The 18,620-nt window shown below is 33.9% G+C and overlaps 3 protein-coding genes across 4 annotated transcripts; 1 reads left to right on the top strand and 2 right to left on the bottom strand.

Annotated features, from left to right (window-relative positions):
- Window positions 1–3,105: 3,105 nt before the first annotated feature.
- On the bottom strand, window positions 3,106–6,959 carry LOC11420350 (uncharacterized). The gene is made up of 3 exons (XM_003592009.4): window positions 6,525–6,959; window positions 5,611–5,691; window positions 3,106–3,890 (listed from the first exon to the last, which is right to left on the bottom strand). The coding sequence occupies exons 1-3, from the start codon at window positions 6,681–6,683 to the stop codon at window positions 3,507–3,509; spliced, it is 624 nt and encodes a 207-aa protein (XP_003592057.1). The 5' UTR covers window positions 6,684–6,959; the 3' UTR covers window positions 3,106–3,506.
- Window positions 6,960–7,780: 821 nt separating this feature from the next.
- On the top strand, window positions 7,781–12,144 carry LOC11409163 (UDP-rhamnose/UDP-galactose transporter 6). 2 transcript variants are annotated; one of them, XM_039829907.1, is made up of 6 exons: window positions 7,781–7,950; window positions 8,948–9,142; window positions 9,283–9,467; window positions 9,550–9,750; window positions 10,901–11,062; window positions 11,598–12,144. In XM_039829907.1, exons 2-6 carry the CDS (start codon window positions 9,013–9,015, stop codon window positions 11,880–11,882), a joined length of 963 nt encoding a protein of 320 aa, XP_039685841.1. In that variant the 5' UTR covers window positions 7,781–7,950; window positions 8,948–9,012; the 3' UTR covers window positions 11,883–12,144. The 2 variants fall into 2 exon arrangements, with proteins under 2 accessions (XP_039685841.1, XP_024641885.1); XM_024786117.2 differs by having other exon boundaries at window positions 7,782–7,950; window positions 8,902–9,142.
- A 2,995-nt stretch (window positions 12,145–15,139) lies between these two features.
- LOC11414190 (40S ribosomal protein S18) lies at window positions 15,140–17,155 on the bottom strand. The gene is made up of 4 exons (XM_003592006.4): window positions 17,008–17,155; window positions 16,761–16,921; window positions 16,420–16,608; window positions 15,140–15,472 (listed from the first exon to the last, which is right to left on the bottom strand). Exons 1-4 carry the CDS (start codon window positions 17,008–17,010, stop codon window positions 15,367–15,369), a joined length of 459 nt encoding a protein of 152 aa, XP_003592054.1. The 5' UTR covers window positions 17,011–17,155; the 3' UTR covers window positions 15,140–15,366.
- Window positions 17,156–18,620: the final 1,465 nt, after the last annotated feature.

Raw genomic sequence — 18,620 nt, 5'->3', positions numbered from 1 at the left:
TGACACATGGATGCTTGCTTAGTGGTTAATCTCGACAAATATATAATATATAATAAGTTTTTATAAAAATACATAATGATTTTCATATTAAATAAGATCGTTTTGTTATGATGTAGCCATCGTAAAAAAAAAGTAAATAAAAATAAAGAAGAATAAGAAGAAGATGTAGCTAGATACTTGTGGTTACGTGTCTTTTTAGTTCATTTTACTTTTTTTGTGCGATGAGTCTCACTGTCTCAGGGAGAAGATGAGACGTAAAGTAAAATGGTATTGATAGACATGATGAAATTGGTTTGTCAAGTTGTTACATGCTGCTTTTATACATACAAAAAAAAAAAAAATCCCTAAAGATGAATTTCAACAAATATCTCCCTAGCTAGTTGAATTTCAACCAGCAAACCATTTCTAAAGATGCAATAATTTCATAGCAGATATTAGCTTCTAAAAAAGCACCCAGAATCACCATTTTATAAGAAACAATTGGTAGGAAGAGACATTTTTCCTCATTGAGAATATTTATAATTTTGGTACATTCGTTCCAAATCAATGTTCTTATATTAGTTAGTACTTCCAAGCAAGGTTGCAAGCAATTCACAACCACTGGTCCTAAACTGCGATCAGTGGAATATATTCTGAAAAGCAAAGTTTCTAAATGTGGCACTTTAGCTAGCTGCAATGAAAAGCAAGGGTCCAAATTAATTTGTCAATTTGAAATTAATGAAGACGTTTGGATCCATAGACTTTAACCTCGTGAAGAGCATGCACACACATTGAAATTTATCTAAGATGAGATCTTGGCAAAACTATTTGCCAATTCTAGTGTATAAATGCCAGGTACTTTGTGTTTGATTCTCTCGCGGTAAGTATTGATTTTGGTTAAAACTAAAAAGAAGTAAAGTGATTTGTGGGTTCATTTGTTATATAGATATTAAAAACAATAATTTTTTACTTACATTAATTTTGAAGCTAATTTTTGGAATAAGATCCACCCATTTAAATCCAAACATCATAAAATATTTTCAAATCATGTTCAAAGATGTTATTAAACGTACAAATAGGGAATATCAACGTGTATCAAAACACCTTAGAAGATAAGTTACCAATTGTGTGCTTTATGAGAATTGTTAGGGAGTAGGGATCAATTGCGTGCTTTCTGATTAGTTTCAGAAAAAAAAATGAATAAAATCTAATGTTTTTGAATTAAAACTAACAGAAAGAATCAAAATGTGTAACGGAGAGAAGTTAAGGGATCAAAATAAATCGAATTTTAATTAAGGGACCAAAGCGATATTACATAAATAATTAAAGGACCAAAAATGCAATTTAACCTACAAATTATTATAATATATAGTGAAACATGAAAGTTTCAATGTGAAGTCCCTTTTTCCGCATTCACATAATCAATGATTGTGAGAGCATAATTGAAGCCAACCCTGTGACATAAATAATTGAGTAGTGAAAAAGCTATGGTTATGTCTATTTGCTTTCTAGTTATAGTTGTTCAAGTGATTGTGGGGGACCAATCAGATCATGTAATGCCCCCAATCAACCTGAAAGGTATATATACAGATTGCCAAGTTAAGGATGGATGGAGTAATAGACAATCATATTCTGAGTAATATTTCTTGTTTTATTTTATAAACATTATGAGACAAAATTTCCTTGGACTCTTCGTCTTAAACTTTATGGTAGGTTAACTATCAAATATTTAATGCCAACAGAAGGGAGGATGAGTAATATGAAGCTAATTATTTACCACACTTGTGCATCCAAACATTTTGCCATACTTTTGGGGCTGAAAAGGGGGTCAGGATAAAAAAAATACAAACATAATTCACGAGGGTGATAACTAGAGGGGATGGAACAAGTTCAAAAAAAGCTTAAAAGGTATAGTCATTGCAATGTTAAATTTGGCCATAACATTTTGCTATATTATCATTGTTGTTTTTGACATACCACTGTTTAGCCACTCTTAAATTTTTATTGAAAGTGAATTATGAAATTGACATGGACGACAAATCAAGTAGTGACAAATGCATTAGTCATTATAAACTTAAATAGTTAAATGATTTGAGATTTCAAACGTTCTAAAAGATAGACAAATCGATAAACTCTCTATGATAACTAGTTCTAAAAGGTAAAGCATTGACAACTTATGGAAGTGTCAAAAACCCAACTTAACATGGTTTTTCAAACTATAATCCAACATACCCTTATGATAAAAGCGTTTTTCCAAACTCTCTATGATACTAGTTCTAAAAGGTAAAGCATTTCCTGTAACTAAAACTTAACAGAACAGCTTGCAATTGACTCAGAAGTATGAAATGTTCAAATCTCGAGCTCGATGAAACTTCAAATTATGGCATGAAATATGTGGAAAGCTCACAGTGCAGGTATTATACATATTTTTATAAGGAATAATGTAATCACAAGGAAGATATAGGGAGACACGTAGTTTTTTGGTGGTGTCCAAGGTTCGAACCCCAGACCTTGTATATATTGTGCATTGTCTCTATCAACTAAGTTAAGCTCACGAGGATAGACACGTAGTTAGTATACCTACACATGGACACAATCTTAACCTTTAGTTTCAAGTACACTGATGCTAATATACCTTCAAGCTGTCACTCAAGCAAAACAGCACAAGCAATTCCATATCTGTTGGGTTCCTAACAATATCATACCTTAAAATGGTTCCAATTACTAACACACGTGTCTTCTTATCGTTCCCTGCCCTTCCTTTAAGAGAAAGAGTTTAAAGAGCATACATTGTTAGTTTAAAATTGTTTTAAACCGAAATCCAATGAGACTCTACTATTCTGCCACGCCATTTCACTGCTTTAAATGTATTTTGAAACTGTGTGAATTGACAAAGTAGTTAGTTCTTATTGGTCATTCGTGGAAAATAAATCAGCATTGACGGTGCATGCTCCTTTAACTCTTAAAAAATTCCCCGCATTACCTTTGTGGTTTCAAGTGTATTCCCTTTTCTTTCTTTATAATTGTTTCCAAGCAATAATTTAGAAATTCCAAGCTTTGACCAAGCATTTAGAACAATCACCATGAAGGAACTTTGTTACCCTCATCCTAAAATCGAAATATGAATTGCAACCTAATGGGAGATTTTGTTCCATATGTTGATAAAACTACTGCAAAATGTACAGATTTTCATATTGAACTTCAGATAGAAGCAACCCAACAGTTGATATAGTTATCTTTGATAAAGAGGGTTGGGGAGACAATGACAGTACAAATCGAAATGCTTTTAAACTATCTCAACAAAAAAGCATTACAAAGTACATTTAGCATTCAAACTAACCACTCGGATGAGACGAGCGAGCATATTGGTAGATTAACTGAACCGGTTCCACTCTGCTGCTACTTCTTGTAGGATGCGACGAGCAAAACCAGACAAAGATTTCAAATGGCTATTCACTTCTTTTGCAAGTAACGTCGAAGGATGGTCAGACAAAAGTATTCAGTACATAAGGCAATAGGCAGGAGGACTAGTCTGAATGCATGTCCATGGTAGAATCGTTGGAATTGAATCCAGTAGAGTCCCTTCTTTGCTGATGAAGAAAGCTGGATTCAGAGTTCAGGCTTTCACTCCCCATGGAGGGACTACTAAGGTAGCTCCCTCCCTCACCAATTTGATAATGCTCTAGACTTCGATGAACAGAGTTTGATGAAGCATTTGAAAACTCAAAACTCTTGGATTGATTATCCCAGTTCTCTGACCGCAGTCCCTGCCCTATAACTGTCTGGCAAGAAGAACCTGATGTTACTGGAAAGCCAGAACTAGCAACATGCACTGCTGGTTGTAACTGTTGGTGTTGTAGTGGCGCTCTAGGTGACGTGGATTGCTCCTCTCCAAAATAGTCCAGTTCATTCTGCAAGCAGAGAAATAAATCCTCACACATGCATTTTGTAACCAAAAACAACATATACCAATATAAAATGAAGTACAAAGGCATCCCAATGCAACCAAATATATACTACATTATCAGTTATCACCATTTTTTTACAACTTAAAGATATCAATGCAGGCACACACACAAGTTCAAACAAGTTACAGGACCATAATCACTTATAATTTCGAGGGAAATTGTCAACCCTGCAGATCTTTAAAATGGCGTAAAAACCAACATCTCATCAGCTTTTCTACCCCACCCACCCTCTCTACAACTATCGATACAGCCACAATAAGAATAATGAAGTTTCTTTGAAGCAAAGAATAACGAAGTTAAAAAATAGCATTCACCAATTTAATTTGTGGAGAGTTGTCCATCCGACAAGTCTTTAAAATGCCACAAAAAGTACTTGCAATTGTCTTCTCTACCTCTCTCTAGCCATCAACAATTCCCAAGATAATTTTCTAACTTCCAGAAGTCTGTGGCGTGAATGGGTTGTGAAATTCCAAATGCTCATTTCCACAAAAATTTAAATTAGCAATTATAAATGGATGACACTTCTTGTATAATTCTAGAAAATGAAGTATGAAACAAAGGAAGGCCAGAGAAAAGCAATATCCATCAGACAAATCAAGATGACTTTCTCCCACTTGAATTATAAGTGGGAGAAAGGGTCTGCAGACAGAAGATGGGGGCTGACAAAAGGTTGTGTCAATGGTCCTTCCTAAGTAAACAAAATCACAACAGATTAAAGAAGTGTTTGGAAGAGCTTATTTGGGCTTATTTTATGATATAGGCACTTTTGTAAGTGTTTAGATGAACATGTAAGAATAATTTATGATATACCCTTACGCCGTTATCAGCTTATTTTGATAAGCTTCTAATAGAATCAGCTTATAGAAAAGCTTATATGATGTTTCTCTCATCCCCTTATCGATTGTAGAAATAGCTTAAGCATAAGCACTTATATGATATGCACTTATAGAACTAAGACCTTTAAGGTATTTAGCCAAACACCCGCTAAGCAAATATCACTACAAGTGAATGTGTTTTACTTAAAGCAGTCGAAGTTTCAACTCAACATAACAAGACTAGTATAACTATAAAGCGGGTGATATTGTGAATAACAATCCTTGTTCCTTTTTATTCCCATCAGCAGTAAGAATACTCACTCCCGATGATGGGTGAGGTAGTGCAAAATTACAAAACCCGTTGTTAGGTTTGGCTCACGATAGAGCCTTCAAAAGTTGACTATCTCAAAGGAAAACAACCTATGATTAGGTCAACAGCCCACTATCTGCTACGGTTTGATATATGAAACTTAACGCACTATAGTGTCTCTAACTCCTACTGCTACAGTCCATCACTCTCCCCCATCCCCTCTCACCCATTCAAAGTTAGCATTTGTAGACAAGGTAGAATGGGCTGGAACATAACATATCGGTTCTGTTACGTGCTTGATACATAAAGCAGGGCAAGAAACTTAGAAATGGTACAATTTGGTTCCATTAAAATATGAAATTTGAGAGAAGACAACGGTATAGGCTGGTCCGTCTTCATGCCCAATGTTACCCAAGTGGGTTGGTTTGATTGCCTTGTCACACAAAGTTCCCACTTGGCAACTCCAAATCAGCAGAAGCATGTATGAAATTACAAACAGCATTGTATTATATGCTAATCAAAGAATAGCAAAACAAACCTGAATGTAGTTAAGTATATCAACTGTTGCAACTCTTGATCCACCTTCTTGCTGTCTCCAAATCCACTGATAAAGTTTTTCCTGTTATCAGAAACACATCCAACATTAATGAAATGCCAACACAACGATTAAACCTCAAAACGTAATAGCAAAGTCCATGTTAGAAGGACTACTTGTATTTCATATTATAAACAGTCCAAAACCTACGCGTACTTTCAAACATCTTTAAGCTATGTTCTAGTCATAGTTATATGCTGTGTGAGCTTACTTGCACCGCCAAGAACCCCGCAAAATATAGCTCCTTTAACGGGTTTGCTTTTCAAAACCCTCACCGGCTATATTCAATCAATATCACCATCCCCTAGTAGTCAGTTTAAGGACCTGTTTGAGCTGACTTATTTGCGTTTAAGCTTATCTACTGACGTAAGCACTTGTAAGACTTTTTGGGAGAGCTTATAAAGACCATTTGTGACATGTCCATAATCTAATTTCGATTTATTTGCACAAGCTCTCCAAGAGAGCATATCAAAAACAACTTATAGCTCATATAAAAACTATTTGACTTTACTTTAGGCCTGTTTGGATAAATTGCATATTTGCAGCTTATAGCACAAGCACTTATTACGACAGATACTTGTGTATAAGCTTGCATAAAAGAAAAAAAATATATTAAACTGTTTTTGTATATGATACAAGTTATTATTATAAGGTCTATTTGAAAAAAGCTTATAAAAATTGTGATAAGCTGTTTTCATAAGTTGTCCCCACCCAAACAGTGAGAAAAAATGATGTCGGTAGATAAGGTCAAATAAGAGCTAAATCTAATGTAATAATATTAATAATGAGAAAACAACATAAACATCATAAAAGGGTTTTGATAATTGAAAATGAAAAGAATAATAATCGAGAATTACGAGGCCATGACGTTGACCAGCTTGGAAGGAGAGTTTCTGATGATTAAGGGCTTGCATGTGAAGTTGGGAGAGAGAATTAGCAGCACTACAAAACGAAGCGTACATGGTTCGATCAACTTCATCAAGGGTTGTGGCTATTGATTTTCTCTTCTTCGCCATCGCTGGAATAAAGAAGAAGAGAAAGAAGTGTGGATTTGGTAATGGAATCGATGAAGCGAAGCAATGTTGTTTGTTTGTTTTATGAGGAAAGAAGAGAAAGGTGGTGGTGATATACTACTACTACTACAACACAACATCATGTTAAGTTCTTTAGGCATGCGAGGCACGTGATTATTATTATTCATTCATTCATTCATTCGCGTGCGAAAGAGAGAAAACTGTTTCCTTTTCCATGGTGTTGTCGTGCGGTGAGAGAAAAGCTCAGCTGCAGTGTGTAACTGTGTAACGTTTTGCAGTTCCCACCTGTCTTCATTACTAGGGGTTGCTATGTGCACCCCTACCTTTTTGTCTACACCTCGTATACGCATGTAAAACTTTTTAATATTCTCACCATAAAATTATTATTAGGTAGAATCATATCATATCATATTATACTACTTTATTCTAAAAAAAAATAGTACCTAAATAAAATTTGAAATTCAGCTAATGAATGTTATCAAACCAACCAATTGCATTGAGCTGACTAGTATATATATATATAAAGCACGGCCAAAAACTATTTTATTAAAACTTGAGTGATATCATTAACATGATGATTCAGTCTATTGAAATATATTAGATTCTTCCAGGTCACAATATAGTGAATAAAAGTTTGAATTTCCTCTCTTGTTTTGTCATAGACAAAATTATAAATTTTTTCTAAGAGATATCCATATTTGATAAACATATGAAGAGAGATATGTTATTTTAATCGAAATGATTTATGTTAGTTCAAAAACCAAAGTAATAAAGAGAGTAAGAACAATGTCACAGTATGTGATGTAAGAATATTGTTATCAAATTTTTCTTAAAATGGTAGTACAAATATAATTTTTTATTAAAAAAAACCAAAAACAAAGTTGAGTGATATGCAAGTTATGTCACTTTAATACTACATCATTTAGGAAAGGATATATAAAAACGACACTTATATTCTTTGTTCCAAAAATAAAGAAAAGATGTGTGGTTAATTAATTACTTTTATTTCGAGTGGTTAATTAATTAGTAAATTACTTAACTCTTGAAAAACACATCATCATTCATCACACTCAAAATAATAAAGTAACACAAAACATAACATAAGATCGTGTTAATTTTGTTGGGTGCGTGTCGCGTGCCACTCCTACTGCAAAGCAATCAATCTGCAAACTCCATACAACTCCTTTCAACCTCAGATCATTCTTCCCAACACACCACCCCACCTTTTCTATTCACACCTCCATCCACGGTTAGCTTCATTTCCTTCCCTTTCTCTTTCATTTTTCTTACCACATTCTCAATCCATGACATCACCTTTTTCATTTTTTTTGGATTGATTGAATCATCATTTCTGTTTCCCATTTCAAGAAGAGAAAAACAAAAATGGAATCTTTCCCAATACTGTGTTTGATCTCACTTTTTCTTATTTAATCTTATATTTCAATGCCACCCTTATGGATCTGAGACCCCTTTCTTGGATCTGTATGCATTGGATTTGAAAAACAATAACATCATTTTTTACACTTGTGTTTTCATATTGTGAAATCTTATGTTGATGTATATTAGAGCTTAATTTTTTTTGAATTTTTTAATTGTTTTATGATGATGTGACATTTTTTTGAATTTACTATTTTTTATTTGACAAGCATCTTCAACCACCAAATCCACTTTACTGTGTATGATCTGAATAGAATTATACTTTTGATTTTGATGCAAGATCTATTTTGATCACAGCTATGATTCACTTTCACCACTCTTGAATTGAGACTATTGTAACTCTTAGTCAAGTCTTTTTATTTCTCTCTGATCTGTTCCTATTTGAATACAATAGTTCCTCACAACTTTTGAATTGTAAAATATATAAGAATTATTATCATGCTGGGGTGAACTGGAGAGTGAATATCATACTATATATGAATGTGAGTATGGTCAACTGTGATTGCTAGATGAGAGAATAGGAGGGTGATTGTAGCTTTAGCTCCTGAATGAGGATGGTGTGGTTACTTTGAACTATCATTTAATGAAATTTGAAGTCTTCTGATTCAGTGATTCTATATGATGCATATCACATTGTTATGTCAGTGATTTTATAGCGCTATTTCTCTCATATATCTCTCAGTCTCTTTTATATTCGCAAATGTTACGTACATATGTTTTCTTAATTTCAAAAATGAAAATTCACGACCTTCCATTTTACCAGGCTTCTTTGTTTGTGTAAATGTGTTGACTCCTGCATTATTTGAAAGTGGAGGGAATGTTATGGAGGCTAGTTGAAAGAGATCCGTGTGAAGTTTGAAGGATTAAAAAGAACATGGCTCCTTCAAGCAAGGCTGAGAAGAAGGCAGCTGTAGATGCTGCGGCATGGATGTTCAATGTTGTCACATCAGTTGGAATTATCATTGTAAACAAAGCTTTGATGGGTGGTTATGGCTTCAGTTTTGGTAAATTCCTTTACCTGTTTCTTAATGATATTTCTGTTACTGATCTACTTTACTTTGTCTTGTCCCAGTTGATATATCATAAAACTTTAATATTAATTTTGTATCCTCCTTTAAGTATGATTTGCTTTTATTGCCTGCAGCTACAACGTTAACGGGTCTTCATTTTGTTACTACAACTATTATGACGCTCGTACTACGGGTGCTGGGATACGTCCAGCCATCTCATCTTCCATTGTCCGAACTTCTAAAATTTGTTTTCTTTGCTAACTTCTCTATTGTCGGAATGAATGTCAGTTTAATGTGGAACTCAGTTGGATTCTATCAAGTAAGTTCGGCTGTATTTTTCACTATTTTGGTCCATTAGTGCCTCCAGAAGTTAAATTTGTTTCTTTTTTTACCATTGGCAGATTGCCAAGTTGAGTATGATCCCTGTATCCTGCTTGTTGGAAGTTTGTTTGGACAAGATTCGCTATTCAAGAGACACAAAACTGAGCATAGGTATTGTTCTTTTGGGAGTTGGTGTTTGCACTGTTACTGACGTGAGTGTAAACATGAAAGGTTTTGTTGCTGCCTTTATAGCAGTTTGGAGCACATCTCTGCAGCAATATGTAAGTTTGGAATTCATAAAACGTGTAATGTAACATATTTTATTTGTTTCTTAGAATTTGGGTTCGGGGAATAACCTAACGCCTCAAAATCGACTTGTAAGGTGACATTGCTCAAACCTTATAAGTTATAAGTACTAGGTACTACCTGAGTTCAACTTTGCACCATTTAGTATACCCTTCATTCACCCAATTCCTTCCTTAGATTTCTCACATGTGGCAGTAAAATTTCTAAATGGCCTGGATTAAAAATCGAATCACGTTCATTCAGCAACTCTATTCCTGAACAGAGTTTGATTCTATCAGCTCTTCTACTCGCTGGTCATACAGACGTCGCGCACTACAGATGCCACCACTGCCTTGCTTTGTCAACAAGAAAAAACAAGGCATCAAGAAATGAAATTGAAAAAAGAACAAGAATCTAATGTATTCTCTCTTCAATCCTTTAATTGTTATTTACTATTTTTAGCCTTTCAATTTTGTGCGGGTAAACATCTGTGCGGGGAGAAGAGAGAAAAGTATCTAATGTATCTGTGTGGGCACTTGCGACAGAGCGGTAGACCTAAGCATCTAATTTCTAATCCGGGCCGTTTAGAATTTTAACTGCCACGTGTCAGAAATCTATAGAAGTGAGTATATGGAGGATATACTAAATGTAGCAAAGTTGAACTCGTACTACCTAGGTCATATCTCTCTCACACTTAAGAGTGGACATTTGAAATGTGGGTGGGTTGATAGAGTTCTTGACCGAATGACAAATTTACGATAGATAATATGATACTATCTTAGATTTTGAGGATAGGGGACTAACTTAATCCCACAAATCGGCTAGTAAGATGAAAACTGTCCAAACCTTATTGATAGGCACTACCTAAGTCATATCTTTGTTCGGCGTGGGACTCTTAGCTCACCCTCTCACACTCGAGTAGAAATCAGAAACGAATACTAATGCGGGTGGAATTGAATCAAGAAAACACGCATTATCATTACTGTGTTCACGTTTCAGCCTCCTATCAGCACTCCTTTTAATTGGTATATGGTGTCTCGTCATATTTTTTTATTTTTTATTTTTTAAGGAAATCTCGTCATAATTTTTATTTGATTCATTTCGTGGCATTCAATATTAATGGGTTTTCAAATCATTTACGTGCAGTATGTTCATTATCTTCAACGGAAGTATTCACTAAGTTCTTTCAACCTTTTGGGACATACAGCACCCGCACAGGCTGGATCACTATTGTTATTGGGCCCTCTTCTAGACTATTGGTTGACAAACAAAAGAGTTGATCAATATTCTTACGATGCAGCCTCTTCGGTAAGTTCTGGATAACAGAAAGAATACAATACCATCAAATTAAAACATATAGATACTTGGTAATTATTTTCTGTGAAAATGAGTTTACGTCTTTGTAGATTCACATGGATGTGGATATTATACTGGATGGTTTACCTTGTTATATCAAATTTATATTGATTTCACCTTCCAATATCTGTAGATAATTGCACATAAGATATGTATTCTTTTCTGCATTTACAAATGACTTTTTCCTGCTTGCTTTAAATTTATATAATCTACTTATCAACATACTTGGTTTTTGTCTCTTAAGACTTACTTTTATTATATCTTGAACATTGGTAGGTATTTCAGTATGTGTAATGAATTTCATAGAAAGACCTTTCAGAATATCATTATATGCTTAGGTGTAAATTTATATGAAAAGAAAATATTAAACTGAATTTGACATTTCAATGATGATGAAACGGAAAATTATAGAACAAAATTGAGAATTGGAGTGAAAATTGAACAAACATTATGTGTGTTACTAAGCTTCTGTGTTTGGCTTTGGCAGATGTTCTTAATCCTGTCATGCACCATTGCAGTTGGGACCAATCTCAGCCAATTTATCTGCATTGGCAGATTTACAGCTGTATCTTTCCAAGTACTTGGACATATGAAGACAATACTTGTTTTAATAATGGGATTCTTTTTCTTTGGGAGGGAAGGTCTTAATCTTCATGTAGTTATAGGGATGATAATAGCTGTTGTTGGAATGATGTGGTATGGTAATGCCTCATCAAAGCCTGGTGGAAAGGAACGTTGGAGTCTCCCTACCAGCAAAACAGAAAGTCGGTGATAGTTTGACAGTATTCACTCATTATGATATGGTTATATATGCAAATTGCAAAAGTTGAGTACAGCAAGATAGTTGATTCTAGGAAAGTATATTTAATTATTTGAAATTAAACCTTACTGGTTTTAATTATTTTAACCTCATTTGTAATTCTTTAAATTTGATTTCTTGTTTTGGATACTAGATGATATCTCCTTATAGGTATGCTTCCCTGGAAAATTTTCATCTTTTCCATGATCAAAACGAATTTATTTTAGACTCTTCACTGTGATTTGTTCTTTTGATGTTTTGCATTTAATAATGAAACTGTTGTGATCACAAAATAGGGTAAGTTACTTCATTAACTTATAAATTTAATACATCACATCTTTACTACATATAACAAACCAATTTTGAAGTGTTTTTAGTTTTAGTTGAATCATTGACAATACAACAGCTCATGCAACACATTATTTATTAATGTGAAAAATATGAATATTGCAGGTGAAAATATTAAGTCACCAAGGCGTGTTTGGATCGAGGGTTTAGGAGGGGAAGATTTACATTTCTTTTATAAATTACAGTCTATATAACGTGTTTTTCTAAAATAAATTAAGTGTGATTGAAGTATTATATGATCGTTTATCATGTTGTTATTTTAATTTTTTAGAGAACATTTCATGGTCCATAATTTAAAAACGAAAAGTAAACCCTCCCCTCTTAAATCCTCCATCCAAAAAGTGATTAGAATTGAGAAAATATGAAATTACAAAATTCTGGGGAGTTAAGAGATCAAAGAGCACCAGGTAACGGATGCCCTCCAGCGTTTTTCCTTTTATCGTCTCTCCTGTGCCAAACTGTCGTCATTTTTTGCTAGGCAAGGCATGTTTTCAAGTCCAGGCAATTGCTTTTACATATCTTTGTTTCCTGATATAACTGTGTAACCAAGGGATCTGTGTGTGGTGAATGATGTAATTAGCCATTGAATAAGTTTACTTTAACCTTTGGCCAAATTTTACAATCACAGTGATCGATACAAAATAAAGGATGAGCTATAATTTCTATGATCGAGTCATAGACCTCTTATATTTCTGGTTTAATAACCAACATAAAGCGTCATCGTCGAACTAGAGTTCGGTAACATCAGCGTTGTCGTCAACTACTGGTTTGGACTGAGGCTGCGGAAAAGTGGTGGTGGTGGTGCGATGGTGAGGAATTTTAGCCAGTTCAATCTCATCTCTTGTGAAATGCAGTTTGTTTTTGGCATTTTACTTTTTTTGCCTGCCCATTAGATTAATCCAAAGGTTTATACTAGCACAAAATATATGGCAGAAGAGAGGAAACACCACCAGATGATACAGATTCGATAGACATAAGTGATAGATTAGGAGAAATGATAAAGCATCATTTTTTAACGTCTCTCTAACTAGTACTATCTTATCGGATGCAATCAATGTATGTCTCATCACTTAATATGGATTTCATTGAGTAAATAGGCAATTACCCTCATGAAATTGTAAGTTTTGTCAATTACCCCCTGAAATTAACAAAACTTCAATTACTCCCCTGAAATTGCACAACGTTAATCAATTTATCCCCTCTGTCAAATTCTTCTGTTAGTCGACATGATATTTTGCAAATACTCCCCCTGAAGTTTTGCACTTATGTGCAAAATGCCCCCCGAACTTTAATTTTTTTTATATCTTTTTCTTATCCTTGACTCCAGATATTAAAGGCAAACAATTAACTTAGACCATTTTCATTGTTAATTGTCAAAATGAAACATGGAACTAGAAACAACACATGAAACTTCTTATTACCCACCAACCTCACAATTATCATCTTCTTCATAATCACCTTCATAGTAGATTTTACAACTTCCATAACATGTTTCATAAGGAACAAACTTTATATCACCACAAGCCTCGCATCCACCATCACCTCCTTCAATGTCATCAATCCTTTCACAACAATCAAGCAATTTCTCATCTTATTACCCACCAACCTCGCAATTATCATCTTCTTCATAATCACCGTCATAGTAGATTTTACAACTTCCATAACATGTTTCATAAGGAACAAACTTTATATCACCACAAGCCTCGCATCCACCATCACCTCCTTCAATGTCATCAATCCTTTCACAACAATCAAGCAATTTCTCAAGCTTCTTGCCATCATGAAGTTTCTGAATTTCCTCAACTCCACCAACGTATTTCTTTTCAATAAACACTTTTGGTAATCCTCCTTTACCATAGTACTCTTCACCAAGTAACTCTTTAAGCTATTCCTTGAATCCTAAATACATTTCTCAAGGAAACTTTTGAGTCAAGTATAAGAAGATAAATATACAAATATTTAAGTTCGGGGGCATTTTGCACTTAAGTGCAAAACTTCAGGGGGGGTATTTGCCAAACGTGATGTTGACTAACAAAAAATTTGACGGAGGGGGTAAATTGATTAACATTGTGCAATTTTAGGGGGTAATTGAAGTTTTTGTTAATTTCAGGAGGGTAATTGACGAAACTTACAATTTCAGGGGGGTAATTGCCTATTTACTCGGATTTCATTTTTAAAGTATAAGGTTCGCATTGATTTAACCAAATAAAAGAGTAAGCGAAAGAATGTTCAAAAGAGAGGGTTGCAAACACTACTCAATAGATTCGTAGTTGGACCCATTAGGAAATTGATCTCACTAAAACCTTCTTAAGGCCCCGAGTTTAATTCTCCCAATGCAAATATCCAACTAACAAACTTATATATCTATATTAAAAGAAGCGACTTATATATCTATATTAAAATAAGCGACAAGTGCCCTTCTCGTGAACATAGCTCAGTTGGTATAAACAATATATAATATATGCAAAGTCCGAAGTTCAAACCCCAGCTGCCACCAAAAAAAAAAAGAGCGACAAGTCCCGTATAAAAACTACAGTGAAAAACAAAAGCTAAGGAACTTCCTCACCACACATAAACAGTGCAATTTCATATATCACGCAGATGAAAGGATTAGATGTAATGCTATAGAGATTAGAAAAGAGTTGCGCCAAAAGAAGTGAAAGGAGTAAACCAAACAAAATGCAACGACCCTAGGATATTCAAGACAAGAGCTTGGACAATAAATTAAAAACACAACTTCAACCCCATTCGTGAACAAGCATTTAGAGTACATCCCCAGAAATAAAAGTGCTATACAACAACCAAATCAACAACAATAACCAACCAAGATACATATTTTGACAATTTATTGTTAATGCTAGTATACTTTTTGAAAATTTGCGTTATTTTTATTTGAGAAATATCATTACTATGCTAAGAACCAACGGGAATAAACACCAATATCATTCAACAAATAAGAAAAAAAGACACTTTTAACAGAATTCAAATAAAATTGAAATAGTCGCAGCATTTAACAACCATACAAAGTCTGTATAGGAAACATGTCTAATAATAAGCTTAAAATATGCTTCCTCAAAATCATCTAATCTCCAAGTCAAAACATAACAGCTTAACGCTTCTTTGACACACCAACTGTCTTTCCTCTGCGGCCAGTAGTCTTGGTATGCTGACCACGAACACGAAGGCCCCAGTAGTGCCTCAAACCACGATGATTACTGCATAATAGAGAGGATGTTAGTCTTCAAGTGTACCGCAACAAAAAATTTACTAACCAGCCAATTCCCAATTTCTCCACATACATCCTCCATTATAATACTGAATACAGAATTTGAGAAGTAAAAAATATAATAATGGCCTGCCTAGATTAGCTTTATTTAAACTAATCAATTTGCATAAGCAAACTGTTTTGGGGAACACTTGTAGAATCAGTTAATAACATGTCCATAAACTGTTTTCATCTTATATCCATAACAACTAATGAAAAAAGCTTCAGAGATTATATGAAACACTTTGACTTTATTTTATCTTGCTATAAAAATAGCTTACATATAAGCACTTGTATGATTACATGAATATTATATATAGTAAAAAATGTGAGGATGACAATTGGGACTATATAGCCAAGAGAAAAACAAATACAAGTCAACCAGCAAATAACTTCAGCCCAGTTTTTACTGCCTATATTTTAGCTTATGGGAAAGCTTTGATTATTCAAGTAAACTAATAACATTCCTGTTGATCAATTTCTAAACACTATTGTGGAAGCTAAAGCTCCACGCACAATCAAAGCAATGGACGTTAGTTTTATCCCTCTTCTGGTGTCTAGTGCAATTCAATTAAAACTGGTTAGAATAGTGGTGAATCATGACAGAGGAGGTGCATGATGCTTTAGATTCTCTAATAATGAATCCTCATTCTATTATTCAAACACTATCAAGGAAGCTAAACATCAAGAACCAACTATCAAAGCAATAATTATTAATTCTATTATCTTACTACTACACCTCAACTTTAATATTCCTATGCAGTAGTGTTAAAATGTTAAATTAAACCTACACTAAAAAACCAAATGAGTGAGAATCATCTATCAGTTTACACAGGCAATCAATGACATAATCACCACAAAAACCATAATGAAATAAACAATGAAGTAACAACTGACCGGATCTTCTTGAGTCTCTCCAAATCATCTCTCAACTTCATGTCGAGTTGATTGGAGACAACCTGAGAGAATTTCCCATCCTTGTAATCCTTCTTTCTGTTCAAAAACCAATCTGGAACCTTAAATTGACGAGGATTCGCAACCACTGTCATAATATTATCCAACTCTGCAGCACTCAATTCACCAGCCCTAAAAATCCAACAACAAAAACAACCCATTTCAATATCAACATCAAAAATATGATTTTTAAATGTGAGATCAATAAAACTCAAAAAACCCATTAATTATAACAAAAAAAATTGACTGATTTTAAAAGTGAGAGCAAAATCGGAACTACGAACCTCTTGTTCATGTCAACATCAGCTTTCTTACAGCAGATGTTAGCAAATCTTCTTCCAATACCCTTGATTGAGGTCATTGCGAACTGGATCTTCTGCTTTCCATCAACATTTGTGTTCAACACACGCAGAATGTGCTGAAATTCTTCGTTCGCAACCAAAGACTGTAATACATAACGAAAAATTACAGAATCAGTGGTGAAACAGCTACATAGTGAAGAACGAGATGAAATCGGGATCGGAAACGTACCATTTTAGACTAGCCGATGAAGGTTCCCAGTGAACGGTGATAACTGCCGCCAAGGGTGTGTTTCTGTGGCCAATGTAAATGATGAAGAAGAGAATTAGGGTTTCGGAGAATTCATTATTTATATCATGCTCAAATGATAGATTGACGGTTTTACCCTGGATATTCTAGTATTCTAATACTTTTGGACTTGGCCCAAAAACCAAATATTGAGAACTAACAAATTTTAATTTTTTATTGAATTTAATTTAATTTATATATACACACATTTAATTTTTTATTGAATTTAATTTAATTCATATATACACACACTATAATCAATTTTTACACATTGAGTCAATTACTCTAATTCATAGGCTATATTCCTTTAAGTTATCTAATTGTAATAAATTGGCCTTTAGGTTTTTTTATCTATTAATTTGAAATTCGGCTGTGAGGTAAGAATAGTCTGATAAAAAACTGTTCCACCTAAAAATCAAACTCAGATTCTCCTAAACAATTTATCACACATTTAGCCTATTAAAAAGTTGTTCCACTTAAGCTCTATTGCTTGGTTACATGATCTTAGATGTATGTAAAGTTAATTTAAGTAAGTATGCATAAACTCTATTAATGTAAATGTGTTTGAACTGAATCCCGTATGCTAAGTTACACATCGAATTAGTCACAAAAATTTATGTGTGTGTGAGTGTATAATTTGCACGTGTGCTAAGTTACACATTGAATTAGTCACAAAAATTTGAATGAGTGTGTAATCTGCACTTGTGAACTATTGTGCATAAACTTATTTGCTTTTTCTTTAATTAAATTTTCAAATAATCCACATAAATATCGTAGTATGCAAGATTTTGAGTTTGAATTTGAAATTTCTCACTAATTCTTAAACGATAAAATTCTGCCTATTAGACTAATTCAAAAAAAGATTCCAAACAATACATATGTGGTAATTATCTTACAATAACTTACACTAATGTTGTGTGGTCCTTTACTTAAGCAATTTATATAGACCAAACTAAACCAACCAATGAACGTAAGGGATAAAAGTTGTACATTTGTGTAACCAAATGCCCGGGCTCCTTTCTTTGAGAATAGGATGATAAATACAAAAAAAAATTAAAAAAATTAGTCTGTTTTAAAAAAGTATACAGTGAGGTCCTTAAAAAATGTAGTTGGTCCTCTGGAATATTGTTTTGGTCATTTTTACTGCTTAACAATTTTCAATCAAGTGCTACTAAGTCCTTACATAGCCGATAACAAGTAAGATCATGGTCATGATGTTATGTGCCCCAAAGCTGTAACATATCTAGCAGACAAAAATCAAAATGTTGCTCCTGCTAGTTTAAGAATGAAGTAAAAAAATTGCGAAGGTATTCTCTCGGCTGTGAGGTGATCAAGAAATTGTTTCACCAAAAAATTGAACTCAGTTGTCCTGAACAATTCATACTTTGGTGGAGCTCATTAAACACTTGAACTCAATCACTTCACTTGCTTTCAAAGATATTCTCCCTATTCCTAGTGGAAAGGAAAGTAGTCACTAATAGTCTAATAGACAATTTGAGTTGAAGGAAAGGAGTAAATTAACTTAATGTATTTTCCAGTTTCCACACACAAGGAAA

This window comes from Medicago truncatula, chromosome 1, assembly GCF_003473485.1.
Source record: "Medicago truncatula cultivar Jemalong A17 chromosome 1, MtrunA17r5.0-ANR, whole genome shotgun sequence".
NCBI lineage: Eukaryota > Viridiplantae > Streptophyta > Magnoliopsida > Fabales > Fabaceae > Medicago > Medicago truncatula.
This window is presented reverse-complemented; position numbering and strand designations above follow the sequence as displayed.

What these genes read in the sequence shown, in the direction of transcription:
- LOC11414190 (XM_003592006.4), bottom strand. An exon ending in GATGTTGACATGAACAAGAG is followed by an intron (nt 16,609 to 16,760) that starts GTTCGTAGTTCC and finishes TTGGATTTTTAG; the next exon opens with GGCTGGTGAATTGAGTGCTG. An exon ending in GAGAGACTCAAGAAGATCCG is followed by an intron (nt 15,473 to 16,419) that starts GTCAGTTGTTAC and finishes TCTATTATGCAG; the next exon opens with TAATCATCGTGGTTTGAGGC.
- LOC11420350 (XM_003592009.4), bottom strand. Translation starts at nt 6,683, where the DNA reads ATGGCGAAGAAGAGAAAATCAATAGCCACAACCCTTGATGAAGTTGAT. An exon ending in CTGGTCAACGTCATGGCCTC is followed by an intron (nt 5,692 to 6,524) that starts GTAATTCTCGAT and finishes TTCTGATAACAG; the next exon opens with GAAAAACTTTATCAGTGGAT. An exon ending in ATATACTTAACTACATTCAG is followed by an intron (nt 3,891 to 5,610) that starts GTTTGTTTTGCT and finishes CTCTGCTTGCAG; the next exon opens with AATGAACTGGACTATTTTGG.
- LOC11409163 (XM_039829907.1), top strand. Translation starts at nt 9,013, where the DNA reads ATGGCTCCTTCAAGCAAGGCTGAGAAGAAGGCAGCTGTAGATGCTGCG. An exon ending in TGGTTATGGCTTCAGTTTTG is followed by an intron (nt 9,143 to 9,282) that starts GTAAATTCCTTT and finishes TATTGCCTGCAG; the next exon opens with CTACAACGTTAACGGGTCTT. An exon ending in GCACATCTCTGCAGCAATAT is followed by an intron (nt 9,751 to 10,900) that starts GTAAGTTTGGAA and finishes ATTTACGTGCAG; the next exon opens with TATGTTCATTATCTTCAACG.